The 15,779-nt window shown below is 39.4% G+C and overlaps 1 protein-coding gene across 2 annotated transcripts in view; it reads right to left on the reverse strand.

Moving 5' to 3' along the window:
* Positions 1-809: 809 nt before the first annotated feature.
* Positions 810-15,779, reverse strand: part of TOM1 (target of myb1 membrane trafficking protein) — a 170,083-nt gene continuing 155,113 nt past the window's right edge. For both annotated transcript variants that reach the window (XM_088455108.1, XM_088455110.1), the window contains 5 exons: positions 13,216-13,336; positions 8,254-8,329; positions 6,673-6,732; positions 3,269-3,308; positions 810-2,165 (listed from right to left, as the gene is read on the reverse strand). In XM_088455108.1, coding sequence (XP_088311234.1) covers positions 2,020-2,165; positions 3,269-3,308; positions 6,673-6,732; positions 8,254-8,329; positions 13,216-13,336 — 443 coding nt within the window. In that variant the 3' untranslated portion in view covers positions 810-2,019. The remainder of the gene's footprint in view (positions 2,166-3,268; positions 3,309-6,672; positions 6,733-8,253; positions 8,330-13,215; positions 13,337-15,779) is intronic.

Below are 15,779 nucleotides of genomic sequence, written 5' to 3' on the forward strand. Positions count from 1 at the left end.
CAAATTAAATGTTGCGTTAAAGCTCATCTATTTTTTCTAAAACCTCCATTATAAACGCCAATTTTGGAAGGTAAAAACATACATTTCAATGTAAGATTTGACCCAAACTTAATTGTCTTTTGTATGCACAATCCCTAGCTGTCGGAACCGATCACTTCCCTGTATTACTGCATGCAGGGAAGCGGTAACTGCAGCCCTCAATGTGCGCAGTTTACAATTTTACACACATCGCCCCATCATACATCTCCCCCATGGTGTGATAAAAGTTGCCATATAGTATGTGTCTCTGTTGCATTCATACAGCCAGCTAGTGATGAATGTAAAAGTCAGGTGTGACATAAATGAGCAATAGGGATCAATGTAGACATCAGGTATGACATACAACCAGCAATAGGGATCAATGTAGATGTTGGGTGTGACATACAGCCAGCAATAGGGATTCATGTAGACATCAGGGGCCAAATGTAACGGTGAGAATTTAGAATATGCCAGAGTTTAGCAGTAATCTCTCACACTATTACATTGGTCAAGTTCTATTTTCAGAATGGGAAAACATCTAGACGACAGTTTCAATTATGAGAGTTTTTGAGTCTGAAAAACATGCGAGTTTGCCTGTTCTCGGACTCTATTACATTGGCCGAGTTTAAAAAGTGTGACAGTTTACTCTCACGTTTTCTAAACTCTCACCCTATTACATTTGGCCCCAGATGTGACATACAAATACCAATAGAGCTTAACGTAGACACAAACAAACCCATTTCCAAGGATTAAATCTAAGATATGCATTTCATTTGAATAAGTACTCGCTATTTGTAGTTTTCCAATTTTATTTGTTTACTTTTAAGAAAAACTCCCAAGTAGTTTGATAAATTTTGCTATAAATTATAGGGAATAACTCTGGATCACGTGTGACATATTGGTCTTCTCTCCGTTGTTGGATGAATGTTTATACAAGAAAAAGAGTAATTTAGAAAATATTCATAGACACCAAAATGAACAAAATGCAAATAACGTACACAAGCAAAGATGTTACATAAGCAGTAAACCAACAAAAAAATTATGTTCTATATAGATATACAGTTGAGAATAATTTGCTTTTACAATTTAGCTTTTCTGAGCTGTCACCCTGCAGGCCCTTCATTCTTCATAACCAATGTATTGTTAAGTAAATATTGATTCACTTGGTTGTTTTTCTACATTTTTAAAACGGTTGCAGAACAGAAAAGAGCAAAGCGAAAAATGTTTAAGCACGTACATAAAGATTTAGAATAACATGAAATATACTCATTCCAACACAAAGCCACCAAATTTTGGAAAAATACAGATAAAAAGCAGCGTAATCCAGCGGCTGAAAATATAGTGTTGGGAAACCCCGATGTTGCTCCAGGTCTTCAATGTAACCTCTTAGAAAACAACAGTTTGCTTTTCTATTACCAAGTATAAGAAACCAACAAGGCACTTCAGGTAGTAAGCAATAGGTTTGCCATAATGCAATGCACACTACCATTGCATGCTTACTTTACTCAAAGGAAGAAAGGCTTTACAGTAGTGCAATCTATACATGATAGGACTTACTTAATGCATTTGTTTCCTTAATAACAGCAGTAAGCAGCTGTTGTCAGAGGCACATGTAGACAGCCTCGGATTTGTAGTGCTAATCTCTCCTCTTTACACACAGCTACGTACCCAAACCTGGTATGCAGGAAAGGAAGGGAAGATGTTGGGATAAATGAGATCCCAACAGCAGCCCGGCAGGATCAGTAGGCGCCAGGAAAATGCACCTATATTCTAACACCAAAAACAGATCAATTGTTAATCAACAGTGTGGGAATTTCAACAGTGCCATTTTCTGGTGTTACTAGTGCCATCCGTTTAACAGAAGATTTTCGTACCGCAGGGAAAATACTCATCGTTGTTTCACAAGAAATCTCCTACAGGGAAATTTCATTCAATAACAGTTAGTGAAATGTTCACAACTTGTTATGTCCTTGAGCACCTCGATGAGCGGTCGGTGAGGACTCACAGGGCAAAAAGGGCATCTTCCACTTTTTCCTTCTTATCCCGTCCTGTGCTGGAAGCTGCTCTGGGAGCGTCAGTCGGGGGAGAAGGTAACGATGGAATCTGATCAGCCGCCTTTGCTCGCTCCTCCAGAAATTTATCAAACTCTGTACAGGAAAACAAGCAAAGACCATAAGATACTTATTATACCCAATATCAAGTAGTGCAAGAATTTTTCTTTTTTTTTTTTTTTCTTTCAATAAAGATCCATTACTAAGAACACTGTATAATTATACACAGCATAGTAGCGGAGAGGTGTTAAAATTGCTGTTCCTAATAATTTATTGTCTTGTTATTTTGTGCACTTCAATTTGGCTACATGTCTGGTCATTAGCAAAGGAGTTAAAACTAAAATATATTTCGTCTGTGATTTAAGTTACCTCTTTGTGGCTCTTTGGGTCAGGTGATCTGCAAAATCCAACATGTTGCGCAATCTCGACTCGCCAGAACCAACCCAAAAAATTATCGGAATTGGCACGTCTGGGATTTTAAACATGTTGTATTTTGTCATTCACCCGAGAAATTGGCAATCATCGGATTCCACAGATCTGTGAATTGAATTGGGGAATTGGAGAGTTGGCCAAATGATGTATTGCAATTGGGGCACCTACGTGTACTGTAGGTTCACAGATCGGGTCATTGAGCTATCGAGCCAAACAACCACGCTGTATTGTATATAAACTGCCTTCAGAGAACTGAAATTTGTAACAGGTATGCAGAGTATACATATTACATGATAATACAGAAGTAATACTTTAACCATTTTAAATGACAGTATGTCTAAATAATATAAATATGTATAAATTAATGTAAACATATTCAATTAAGAACCCAATCCTCAAACTGTTTACATTTCTGGTGCAACTGCAGTCACTGAATGCTCCAATGTAGATATTTCCATTGAAAACATAAACCTTTAACACCAGGATTTTGATCTTGAAGAACAAGCCTAAGACTATGGGCCTCATTTACTAACGAGTTTTATCACCAAAACGAGTGATAAATGTCACGGTGTGATAAATGGTGCTCCAGCCAATCAGCTCCCAACTATCAACTGTTAGAAAAATGACAGTTGGGAGCTGATTGGCTGGAGCACCATTTATCATACACAGTGAAATGTATCACTTGTTTTGGTGATAAAACTCGTTAGTAAATGGGGGCCTATAAATGCTAATTGCAGTCACTTTAGTACTAAGTGCTGGTTACTTACCTTCACTGGTAACACCATCTTCTCCCTCAATGTCATCACCCTGTGTTTGGGGAAGGACACACATATTAATGATTTGCAATATGCTCCCAAACAAGTGAATGATATTTAAAGAGCTATAGCAATAATTCCTGTCAAAAAGTATACACTGTGCTATTACCTGTAGCAATGGATAAGTTCAGTACAGGGATGCTCTGAGAGGTTATGTTTTTATATATATTCACAGGATACAAAGAATTGGCACATACCAGTAACCTAGCCTAATATTGCTGTGTCTTCTAAATTAAATTTAACTCAACAGTGGCCTGGGATATATATTAAACAGTGAAGTGTTTTAATGGCTTCGGCACTGTATAGGTTTGAACTGTGAGCGCAATATTTTGGTTTAATTACAAAACTAGAGGTAGGTCAGGGACTACCTACTGTAGTGTGGAAACATTTCTGCATAATGTTTTTATAACATGAACATATATCTGTTACAATTCTGATTGGCTGATGCGGAGATGGAAGTACAATGGGCATATATAACAGAAACGTGATCAAAAAGTAAAGGTATTTGCCAGCAAATGCATCTTGGGATGTGTACACCTCCTCACCAGCAGCATATGTGCCTGGCCTACTACTAGTCGTCATCATCATCATCAATGTGTACTGGTGCCTGACCTATACTAGGAGCAATGATATGCCCCCTAACAAGTGTATATATGGCTGCATTTGTGTATAGATGCCCTTGCTGAACATTGATATGTGCGAATGCCTCTTCACACTCTTGTTCCGCTTCTCCGGTGGTAAGTGTACATACAGTACGTGCGGAAGGTCTATGACTCTTCATTTTCAAAACATGCGCAGTACAGATTAAAGACACATTATGCAAACAGAGTTGCACTCATCATCCTCTGCCTGTCCTTTAGATTTAGGAGCAAACCAAGCTCTAGGGTGCACATTTCCATGTTAACAAATCCACATTGTGACGTAAAGGGTGCAAATACAGAGCTTATTGCCTACAGGAAAATAACAGCAGTGGGTTTGCCTGTAGCACAAATATATTGAGCAGCTAAATTTAGACATTGATATGCTAGGACAAACCCAACACTAAATCTGCCAGTACGTTTCCTATTATTCGCCCCTCCAGGTGATGTCACAAGGGGGCAGGGCCACAATCGCCGGTGATTACAGTAATGCCCGGAGCATCCTGAGGATGCTTCGGGGAGCTGTAAGGGCAGCTGTGTGACTGTCTGAAGCATCCCAAGGACGCTCCAGGTGGCACTGCTGAATAGATTCTGGCCGCAGTGTGCCATTCTAGACACCCTGCTCGCCAGATGAGGCTAGCATAAAAAAGCTCAGAGGGCCAGACCAAATGATTCTGAGTGCCTTATACGGCCCCCAGGCAGGAGGTTCCCCATCCCTGGTGTAGGGGAAGACCTGTGTCGCACTTCACCAGAATAAAAAAAATGAAAAGGAAAAAAAAGACAGTGCTGGAAATGTGTGTATGCTGTGAGGAGAGGAAAATCCACCACTGACCACCCAGAATGGAGGCGAGATCTATTTATGGGGTCTATTATATGCCATCTCATTTCTACTGTCTGATACGTATAAGATCCTATAAGGGCCCAACATTAAATGTTTATGTACCTTGGAATTTTTAACCTTGTAAGTGCAAAAGATTAAATCTAGAAATATATTCTAGTTTTTTATGCCTCATTTTTTTATATCCCTGCAGCATTAAATGAGACCATAAGGAGGGATATCCAACATCCCAAAGCCTGGTGATATGCTATATTACAAGCTATTATAAAGTAAGATTACTCAATGCTACCACTGTATCTACTTCACTATCTATACTTTGGGGAGAAGAAACATTTCACCTACGTATTTTTCACTTTCTATTTCTGGACACAGAGGGTGTTTTTAAGCTCACAAATCATTGGACATGCTATATTATTTATGGCTTTCGTTTATTTTATATATTCTTCAAGTGATGTGCTTTAAAGAACATACACAGGGCTGGGTGTAAGTCACAAATTCTTCATATAGTAATAAACAGTTATTTAATATTTGTACAAAATTTAAAATAAAAAATGCAATCAATCAATCAGAGCTGATAAATGAACATGCAAATAATAAACTTTGGATCACACACATCAGATGTTGATGATGCTAATCTGTTGTCTATGGGCCTGATTCAGCTTGGATCGCAGTTGCTAATACGCATGCAATTACCCGATTTTTGCGTACTGCGCATGCATCGCAACCGGCCACTGCGATCAGGACTGCAATTGAAGTGACTACGCCAGGGCCGGATGAAGGACAGCGGGGGCCCCTGTGCAACAAACGTATAGGGGGCCCCTAACGATAAAAGGTGTGTGTGTATATATATATATATATATATATATATATATATATATATATATACACACACACACACACACACACACACACACACGCATATGTATATATATGTATATATATATATATATATATATATATATACACACACACACACATGCATATGTATATATATATATATGTATATATATATATATATATATATATATATATATATATACACATACACACACAGTATATGACACAAACATACATCGGGATGCCTGCCTGATGAGTGTGTGTCTATATATAAATATATATATATATATATATATATATATATATATACACACAAAAAATGAACAAAGGGGGTGCACTCACCAGTCTTCTAAAATGAGTTTTTATTTCATCTTTTTAAAAAAAAATTTACAGCATCATAGTAAAGCTCCGACGTTTCGGTCCTAGCCATGGACCTTTGTCAAGGTCGTTATACGCATGCGCGAACCAGTCAGTGCGGCCGAAATTCATGTGCTGGCAAAATAGCGAATGCCTGCTAATTTGAGTGACAGGATGAGGCGTATGTGGGTGGTAACAGGGGAAGGTGCTTAAAAACGGGGAGTGGAAATCAGAACGCAGGCGTGCTTAAAGGTCAAAACGGGCGTTTTATGGGTGTGCATATTTAAAACAGCAGCGTCATTGACCACGTCACTGGGTTTTTTTTAGCCAGAACTGCTCGCAAAATTGTGGTAGCAAAAACCAACCACAAGAATAGCGAGCAGTTCATACCCTGTTCGATGTACTCGATTAATCTAATAAATAGCGGACATGACGTCGGATGCAAGCGGCCAGGGGGCGTAGTTTCCCAAAAAACGACCGCAAGTTTTGTTCGCTCGTTCAGACCTAGAGGCGTGAACAGACCGCAAACAGCGAACGGTTCATTTGAATAGCCACCCCTATTTTCTGGACGAGCGAGCGCAAATAGCGACCGGCTCTGAATCAGGGCCTAGGTTATCTAAATGGCATGTAGTATTTAAGAGGGTTCTTATATCCCAAGGGTAAACAAACCAGTCTCTATAACTCACTGCATCAGTGGACAGCCATTTTTCAACGTCTTCCATGAAGTCGTTCTGTGGGGCTGGAATCTGATGGAAAAAATAAAGATATTTTTTTATATTTTCATCTCAGCACTGAGATCACAATTAAATGTTCTAGATCAAATAACGCAATTAGAACATCTTTACAAATCTAGAACTTAGATTCTGTATCTAAAATAATAAAGTATTAAAAGATCTGTACAACCTGGAACTGGATTAAAACCCCTCTAAAAGACACACGTCACATTTGTCTCCAAACCTACAAAACCCAGAGTCATTCTTGCAAAAGGTCACATTTCCACAATAATGAAAGACGGAAAAAGATCTCACAATAATAAAAGAAAACATGCTATTTATTCATATAAACTGTATTTGCATAAATTGTACGATTCTGTAACATTATGTTTATATAAACTCATACAGTATATGATAATAGCATTCTATTTAAATAACAAAAAGACAGGCCCAACTTCATAGTTTCAAGCTGTTCTCTATTTAATATAATAAAAAGCACAGTAAGCTAGGCATTTTTCATTGTATTATGTAACAACTAAGAAAGTGCCTACTATTCAAGAAAACGGGCCAGGGGGTGGCCACACAACCTGCATAATACTCACCTGCTGGGTCTAAAAGTCACTAGGTTTTAGGAAACATAAAATTTATAGCTGGTGGTGGAAAGTACAAGGAATGAGGCAACTGATTGGACCAATGCCAGTAAACACAATCTGAAGTTCCAATAAATCCTGCAGCAGATGTTTTATAAATAAAACTCCTTTAATTAAAAAAAAACAATAACTACAACGTTTTCTCCTTCCTGTGCATACAGCCTATTAGAGAAATGATCTTGGTGCAGTAGCTCTAACTTAGCAAAGGCTGCTATAATTAAGTAGAACTACTTGATCTGGCTAGAACAGTGCTCACAGAAGTGGATTTATGTTTTTCTATTCAGTTCTGCAATAATAAGCTCATATCATCTAACACTGCACTAACTTACAAATTGGCGCTGATCACTCAGCACCATAACTCGATTTATAGGGAATAAGTGACTTATGTATTCCTTCTGTATTACGAAAGTTAACTATGATACATGCACATAATTTCAATTCAGCACTAGTTTGGTGTAGCTAATGAGTGGCTTGCTCTAATATCACTAAAGTCATCCACTCCACACAGAACAGAAAGTATGCTCTAGTCCTGAATTGTCACAAGTTATAATGAATATATCAAAACTTGTCAGTGGGCACTAGATCGGCTCTGGTGTAAAAGTGCAATGGGTATATATATTTTTTATCCAGGGGCAAGGTTTAGATTATTGCAGCCTAATAAGTAGCTGTAGGTTAGAGACAATAGTTCTGTCTTTAACCCTAAAGGCTATGACAGGGGTAGGCAACACATCCCAGCAGCTTTGATGTTAGGGCATGCTGGGATATATAGTTCGGCAGCAGCTGGAGTGCCACACGTTTCCGACCCCTGGGGCATAAGATGATTAGTTCTCTATACAAGCCTTTCATGGGCAAGTTCCTTTACAGGGTTGTGTGAAAGGTATAACCGGGGAAACAAATTACTTACGGCTCCAGTGTTCTGCTGTCTAGTATCCAGGGCTACTGCTAGTCCATCTGCGGCTTGGGGGTCCTCATATTTAACACTGAGTGAGGCAAGGGAGTCAAGAAAGATGGAAGTAATGATTAAGCATTCTCTGTCAAGACCTGCATAATATGTGGGTACTATTTAATTATAACGATTATTATTATTATTAATAATACATTTCAGGAAAGAAAAATGTGAAAAAGAGAAAACATTGTAACATATATAGATATAGGAGAAAGGTAGCAAAGGAGTTTCAGGAAACAGCTAAATAGAGGGAACAGTAGATATATGCATAGACAGAAAGAAATTCCTTTAATGCAATCATGTAATGCAAACAAAATAAGTCATAGTAAAGTCCAAAGCAACCTTGGATGTATATATACACACACATGCCCTTTCCAGCAGTACAAAACAACACTTGGGGTTAACCTATGTTATTTTCTGCAGGCTCAGGAGGAAATGTTTTCTACAAGAAAACACTGGCACACTAAACTGCATGACTATCATGGTAACAGACAGGCTTCATTTCTAACAAATTAACCCCCACCCACCCATTCACTGTTTTTCCCCCAAGCCAAGTGGTAACTGCTGCACAGAATCAGTGTCAATGGGGCAACCTGAGATTGCTGCGAGCAGTTGGGTTCAGTCCAGGGTTTGTAGAAATGAGTTTATGTTGTTGTAGGTCAATCCGATCGTAGAAATGCTCATCAGAAAGAGGTCCGCTGTACACAATGGCCTCCAGGATAAAGTAGATGCCCACCACAAAACCACTGATCAGGAAGAATGGCACAAAAGCTCTCAAGTGCTTGCACCAGCCACAAAGTTCATAAAGGAGCATGGTCAGCAAGGAGTTGTAGAATCCAAATAGAGAGCCAGGCACAACACAATCTTAGGAACTTAATGGTTCGGGAATAAAAAAGGCAAAAGTGAGCAAAACATTAATGGAAGTAGTAAGGAAATAGGCAGCAGGAAAGGAATAAGAAATTGCCATCGGAGAAAATACAGATCGTGGATCAATGCAGACAAGAGGCCAGAGAACTGAAGGAGATGTGTACGTGCCAGATGAGAGGCAGAAATAGATTGTACACCCAGAGAAGGGTAATCTGATGTCACAACCCACACCCAAGCACCCAAACTGAGCTCTCACTCCTCTCCAATGACTGACTATCAGATTATACCAGGGGTCAGCTTACACCTTGCACTTCTGCCACATGACAGGTCTGGATTTTCCCTCAGTTTATAGTACTTTGATTTATGACACCTGACCCTCACGACCCTTTAATGTCATGTACCATGTGTTCTTTATGACTTCTGTTTACCTGTGTCTACTAAACTCACTGGTCACAAACTCAGCCTCCCTCAGCAAGAATGCCAACTATCTCTACACCTTCCACTCCTCTTGATACACTGAGAACACTACTCATGTACTATTTACCTACTCTGAAGAAGATGCACTGGATGAATTTCATAGAAATGTATAATTAAAAAACATTTCTGGTCATTTTTGTAACCAATTATAAAGCATCATTAACAAACTGAGACCTTGCTACATATGTTAATGTATGAGCCACTTCAAAGATGAAAAATGTAATGTATAGTAGAAGCCTGTATATAAGGGCTCACATTTGTGCCCTTTGCTACATTGATTTGCTCCTTTACTTCTGCCTCTCATCATTTCAGTTCTTCATATAGAAATACATGTAGAACTGTTTGGTAAAGCATAACGTTTGTCCTGTGATGGGTTAGATATGATTTAGTCATGTTTATTTTCTTTCTTTTAGTTTAGTTCTCCCCTAAGTGTGCAAGGCCACATGGTAAGAGTCTGAGTGGCCGAGACAGAGTAATGCATACTGATTTCTCAGAGCTGTCCTATCGATGCTCCTCTTCTGCGCACACTTGCCTTGGCTCTAGAACGAGACAGATAGCTGCTAACTGCCAAGCACGTGCTGTCACTACAAGCTGCACTGCATATCCAATGGCAGAGCTCCTGCTAACTCATGAGGGGAGGAACAGCTGCTGCTATGAAATATTGGGGTGCATTTATAAAACTGACGCTCAGGCAAATGGAGAAAAAAAAGGTTCTGTAACCCACGGCAGTCAGACATTTGCTTTAGTTTCCGAACTTATATTAGAAAAGTTATCAATTTAATTGGTTGGTATGGGCTGTACAGTATGGGATGTAGTAATATTACTGGTGGCCGGGGCGCCGGCCGTCGGTATACCGACCCAGGACTAAGATAGGCGTCGAAATCCCAACAGCTGGCATCCTGACTTAAGGTAAGCGGGGCTTCTTAGCTCTTAGCCGTGGGAAGGGAGGAGGGTTAAGTTTAGGTATCCCAGGGGAGGGTTGGGATTAGGATACGGGAAGGGGGGGGGGGGGGGGTTAGGGTTAGGCACTACCGGGAGAGAGGGATAGGGATAGCATACTTATCACCACTGTTGGGGATCTTCATGTATCGGGATGCCACTGTCGGGACTTGCTCTGTTCAGCCGCCAGTATTTCATACCCAACCGGTACAGTATATATGAGAATGCACACATTACTGTGGAATTAGGAAACTAGCCACTGGTGCTTTCCATTATCTTATAATGTGTTTTGTGCTTTTAAAATTATCTGTATATTTCATGGTATTGATTGCATTGTTCCTTATAATACATACACACACAAAATGACAGGCACTGACATATATAGAATGACAGTGGCAGATATGCTTACCTGTATGATTACAGCTGTACTATGAAAGAGATGAACAGTAAGTTGATTAGTAAATAGGAATGAGCATTATTGCTACTCCCTATTTATTGAATAAAGCATCTCTCTGTGCTCCCCTTACTGATGCTCTCAGTGGCAGAAATGTGAGTAGATGTGAAGCCTTGGGATTTTGCTTCTACGGGGGAACACACTGAAAGAGTTACACCTGCAATACTCCAAAAGGTAATAGCCACTGAATACCCTAATGTGTATAACACAGTAGGCACAAACACTGAAGGTACACAGAGGTGTTGGCACTGTTCGGACAGCGCATAGTGTGTAAAATGTACACGCATGTGCTTGCAGGTTGGGAACAGCTCGTAGCATGCAATGAGAGGCACGGATGTGTTGGCACTGTGAGAACAGCACATAGAGTGCAATGAGATACACGAAGAATACTGCAATAACCCTCGAACTCAAAACAGACAGCAAGTCTATCAGAGTACACATCCATACAGATGATAAATGCAAACTGGTGGAATCCCCTGAAATTCCCTGGCTCATAGTCTAAGACCCCCACCGTACTTCGCCAGGAATCCTCCCAAGAGGATAAGGACTTTACTTAGTGAGGGCCCAGGTCACGGCCCAGTGAAGTTGGTTCCCACCGGGAAATCAAGGAAGAAGAAAATTATACTGGAGAGTGTAGTTCTGGAGTGGGAGTATAAATACACGTAGAGATTTAGGGGTCTATTTACTAAGCAGTGTTAGGAGACAGAGTGAAAAGTGATAAGGTGCCAGCCAATCAGCTCCTGTCATCTCACAGGCTCTGTTTGTAAAATGACAGTTAGGAGCTGATTGGCTGGTACCTTATCACTTTTCACTCTGTCTCCTAACACTGCTTAGTAAATAGGCCCCAAAGGCACTCGCCAGACTTTTGAAGTCAAAAACATACTGTAAGCTTTATTAACATGCACATAATTCATAGCAGCCAACATTTGGGTTCCACCCACTACGGAACCTTTGTCAAGGCTTGAGAAGAGTACAAAAGAATAAAACAGAAATAAATAATTACAAAGAAGTGCCACATAAGGTACAGTAATGTTCCTTATGCGACACTTCTTTGTAATTATTTCTGAAGAAATGAGACAATAAAAAATATTGAGGAATAATAAATATTAAAAATAGCCTATATAATGTCCTCTTTCAATAGTTGTTGACAAAGATCTGCGGTGACCGATCGAAACGCGTTGGATTTTATGGGACACATTGACCTCATCTGGATTTATTGATTGATGTTGGATTGGTGACCTTTTCCTGGGAAGTAACGGTGGATTCCGGACTCCACTGCTCCGACGTATCAGGTCACCACCATTTTTTCAGCTTCCAATATTATTATTTCTCTTTGCATTTTTTGTTTGTTTATGTGGATAGCTTTTCAGTTTTTAGTGATTGTCAAATAAATCATCTTGGCTGGATGGGACAGACCCAGGAGACAGTGGAGCTTTGAAATAAAGATAAGATGTAAGGTACGGAAGACCTTACACGTTTTTCTCTTTTACTCTGAGAGTTGTATGAGAATTTCTATTTGGGAAGAAGAAGTTAAAGAAACCTTGATGTGATCAGCACTATATTTTGTCCTGTGAGTTGGGGTATGCTTACACCTATATCCACAATAGGATGACCATCACATTAATACGATAAGGAGTCGTTCTTGCACTTTATCACTAAGAAATTGTTCCATGTCCTTTTCTTTTTATGTAATCACGGAGAACATTTGAACTTTGGGATCCGGACATAAAAAGATCAATTAACTTAAAGGACTTTTCTACATGAAACAACTGTTTAAGGACTAAGTATCTTTTGTCATTTTGTTTTATTTATTGTATGAATATCCAGCGCCATCTTGTAACACAATATATTTTGTATACATTAATCTCTAAGGATTTAGTGAGATCCTATTTTTGTGTTGTAAAGGAGGCTGCAGGTGTTGCGCACTTGCAAGATAGAAGACCTATTTTTGACCTGCTGGAACGGTGGGTTAGGTGTTCGGCTATTTACCTTCAAGCATCAGGATTCTGACTGTCAGGATGCCGCTGTCGGTATCCTGACCGGCAGCATCCCGACCGCCGGGATCCTGTACTCAACCCGATGCCAATGGTAGGATGTGCCTAGTATGTAGTTCGAATTATGAATCCCAGTTCAGGATAAACATGAAAACATCAAGCTGAAAGTACCAGTACACTTCTATTCACCTCCTGCGTTGGTCAGCCAGAGAACTCCCCCGGGTAAGTGCAAACATATCAAAATCATCTTCTTGTGTCTTTGTGTGCTCTAGAGACTGCAAAGTTCCACTCACAGAGCCAGAGCTCATGTCTGGGGAAACACAAAAGAAGACAAATTCCATATAAATAGATTCATCTTACAACAGAAGATGAGAAGAGATTTCATACATCATAATTAAAAGGTAAAAAAAAGAACAGATTTGACACAAACTAGAGCTCTGAACATGAAGATGGATCACATTGTCTTTATTTCATTATTTATATATAGATGCATTAATCAGGACGCAAATTTGCTCTGTGGAAAGTAAAGTCTTTAGCTAACTATTATATATAATGTGAAATGTATGGGGGGGGGGGAGGTATGGTGCAAGCCATTAATTCATGAAATCCTTATTCATTCACCTTTGTAGGGAGTGATTTCACCAGGCATAAAGAAATGGTGGTTGCCGATCCACACCTGGTACTTTGCTGTTAGAGATGAGCCCCTTTATGATATTATTTGGTATAAATTTAAAATGTGCTTTAAGAAGCTGTGATTAATATTGGAGCTATAGTGTAGCACTTAAATAGACCTTCCCGAGGGGCATTTTTATTATCTAAGCGCACCAGCCCTAGATTTAGATTGAACAGATTAAAATATGTATATTTCACTATATATTATGTTAAAAAACACAACTGAAATGTTTGCATGGGGACGTCCAGATGATTCAGAAACCTGGTTATTTAACATATAAACTATTTTGGCATCTTTGTATATGACATATTTGCATATAATAATGCTGCAGAAACTGTAATTTCAGTACACTGGAGGCTCCACTCTCCCCCAAGCAGAAAATAATAATTGGCTAGAACAGATTTCTACCTGACTGCCTATGGATGATATCTCAATGGCAGCAATAGATCCCTCCCCAACATTTACAGAACCTCTCCCCGTCACCCTCATCTGATCTATGATGCCCTACACCTACTCATAGTGATGTATGAGCTATGCAATTGTGAGGATTGTTGATGTTGCTTCAATACATTAGAATGTAAGTACTCACGAGCAGGGCCCTCTACCCTCTTGTGCTTCTTCTTACTTATACTTTCATCTACTCCTCACTTGGGCAACTATCACTATGGTTGCATACGCCCTGTTGCTTATTTGAGTGTTACAATCGCTAATGCTGCAATGTATATAAACCTTGTCCTGCTTTGTATTGTACTGTAAGTCACTGGCTTCTTGTTCACTTATTTATGTACTTTGTAAGGTGCTGCGGAACACTTGTGGCACCATATCAGTAAAGGATAATAATTATACTAATAATACCTGTACGCTTTGTTATTACATGCTTTATTTCCTCAATAAAGACTGAACAAAAATAAATGTGTATAGGTCTGTGTGTGAGCAATGAATTTTCTTTATAGATCCATAGATTTTATTAGCAAGTCATTATAATTCTTCTTCCACAAGGTTTACCCCAAATATTTCAGGTGCAATTCCAGATTAGGTCCAGGCACAGGAAAGCAAGTCAGTGGTTAGGAGCACGAGTGATTTGGTCACCAAGCCAACATACTTCATATATATTTATACAGTAAGCCAGAGTTTCCCAAATGCGGTCCTCAAGGCTCCCCAACAGTTCAGGTTTTAGAGCTATCCATGGTTGAGCACATGTGGTTAAGTCAAATTACTGAGGTACTAATTAGGCCTCCTGTGCTAGACCATGGATATCTCTAAAACCTGAACTGTTGGGGAGCCTTGAGGACCGTGTTTGGGAACCTCTGCAGTAAGCCTTCATTTCCACTATAGGACAGGTGCCTGCTTCTTTCCCCAGTTATCACCATTGGGCTATAAACTGTAAATTAATACTGAGATGGGAGATGCTGTGGAATCTATTGCTTCACCACACTCTGTTTGTATCTGAATGCTCTGCAGATTCAATTTCAGGTGTGCAGTGAAACGCTCAAACAGACTGATTTGAAATCTACTCCGTAAAGGTCTTAGGAATACACGTAATTCATCCATGAGACACATTATGTTGTTAACCCACAAGAAACAGTTGAAAAAAAAACATTGAACATCATCTACAAGCAGGTAAAATGAAAAAATATATATATATTTTTATATGCAAATGTACTGTCTGAATATGGCTAGGAATAAAGAGGCACAAACAAAACTCTCAGAGTTATTTTTACAAATGCTAGGTTAGGAGATAAAATGCCAGAACTAATAGCAATAGTGACAAGGGATGATCTCGATATTTTGGCAATTACGGTGTAATGGTGCAATGAAAATCATCACTAGGACATGGCTATACCGGGATACACTTTATTTAGAAAGGACAGAATGGGAAATATTGGAGGAGGTGTAGCCATGTATGTGAAAAAAAAAACAGACTACATCAACACAAATGATTGAAGAAAAACTGAGGCCTTTTAGGCGACCATAGAAACAGGGGTGGACTACCAGGCCAGGGGGAGGAACTGGACAGGAACCTATTGCAGGACATCACTAAAATTGCTTTAAAAGGAGAGGTCAGTCATAGAAGACCTTA

Source organism: Taudactylus pleione, unplaced genomic scaffold (genome assembly GCF_031769625.1).
Source record: "Taudactylus pleione unplaced genomic scaffold, aTauple2 ptg000642l, whole genome shotgun sequence".
In the NCBI taxonomy this organism is placed as follows: domain Eukaryota; kingdom Metazoa; phylum Chordata; class Amphibia; order Anura; family Myobatrachidae; genus Taudactylus; species Taudactylus pleione.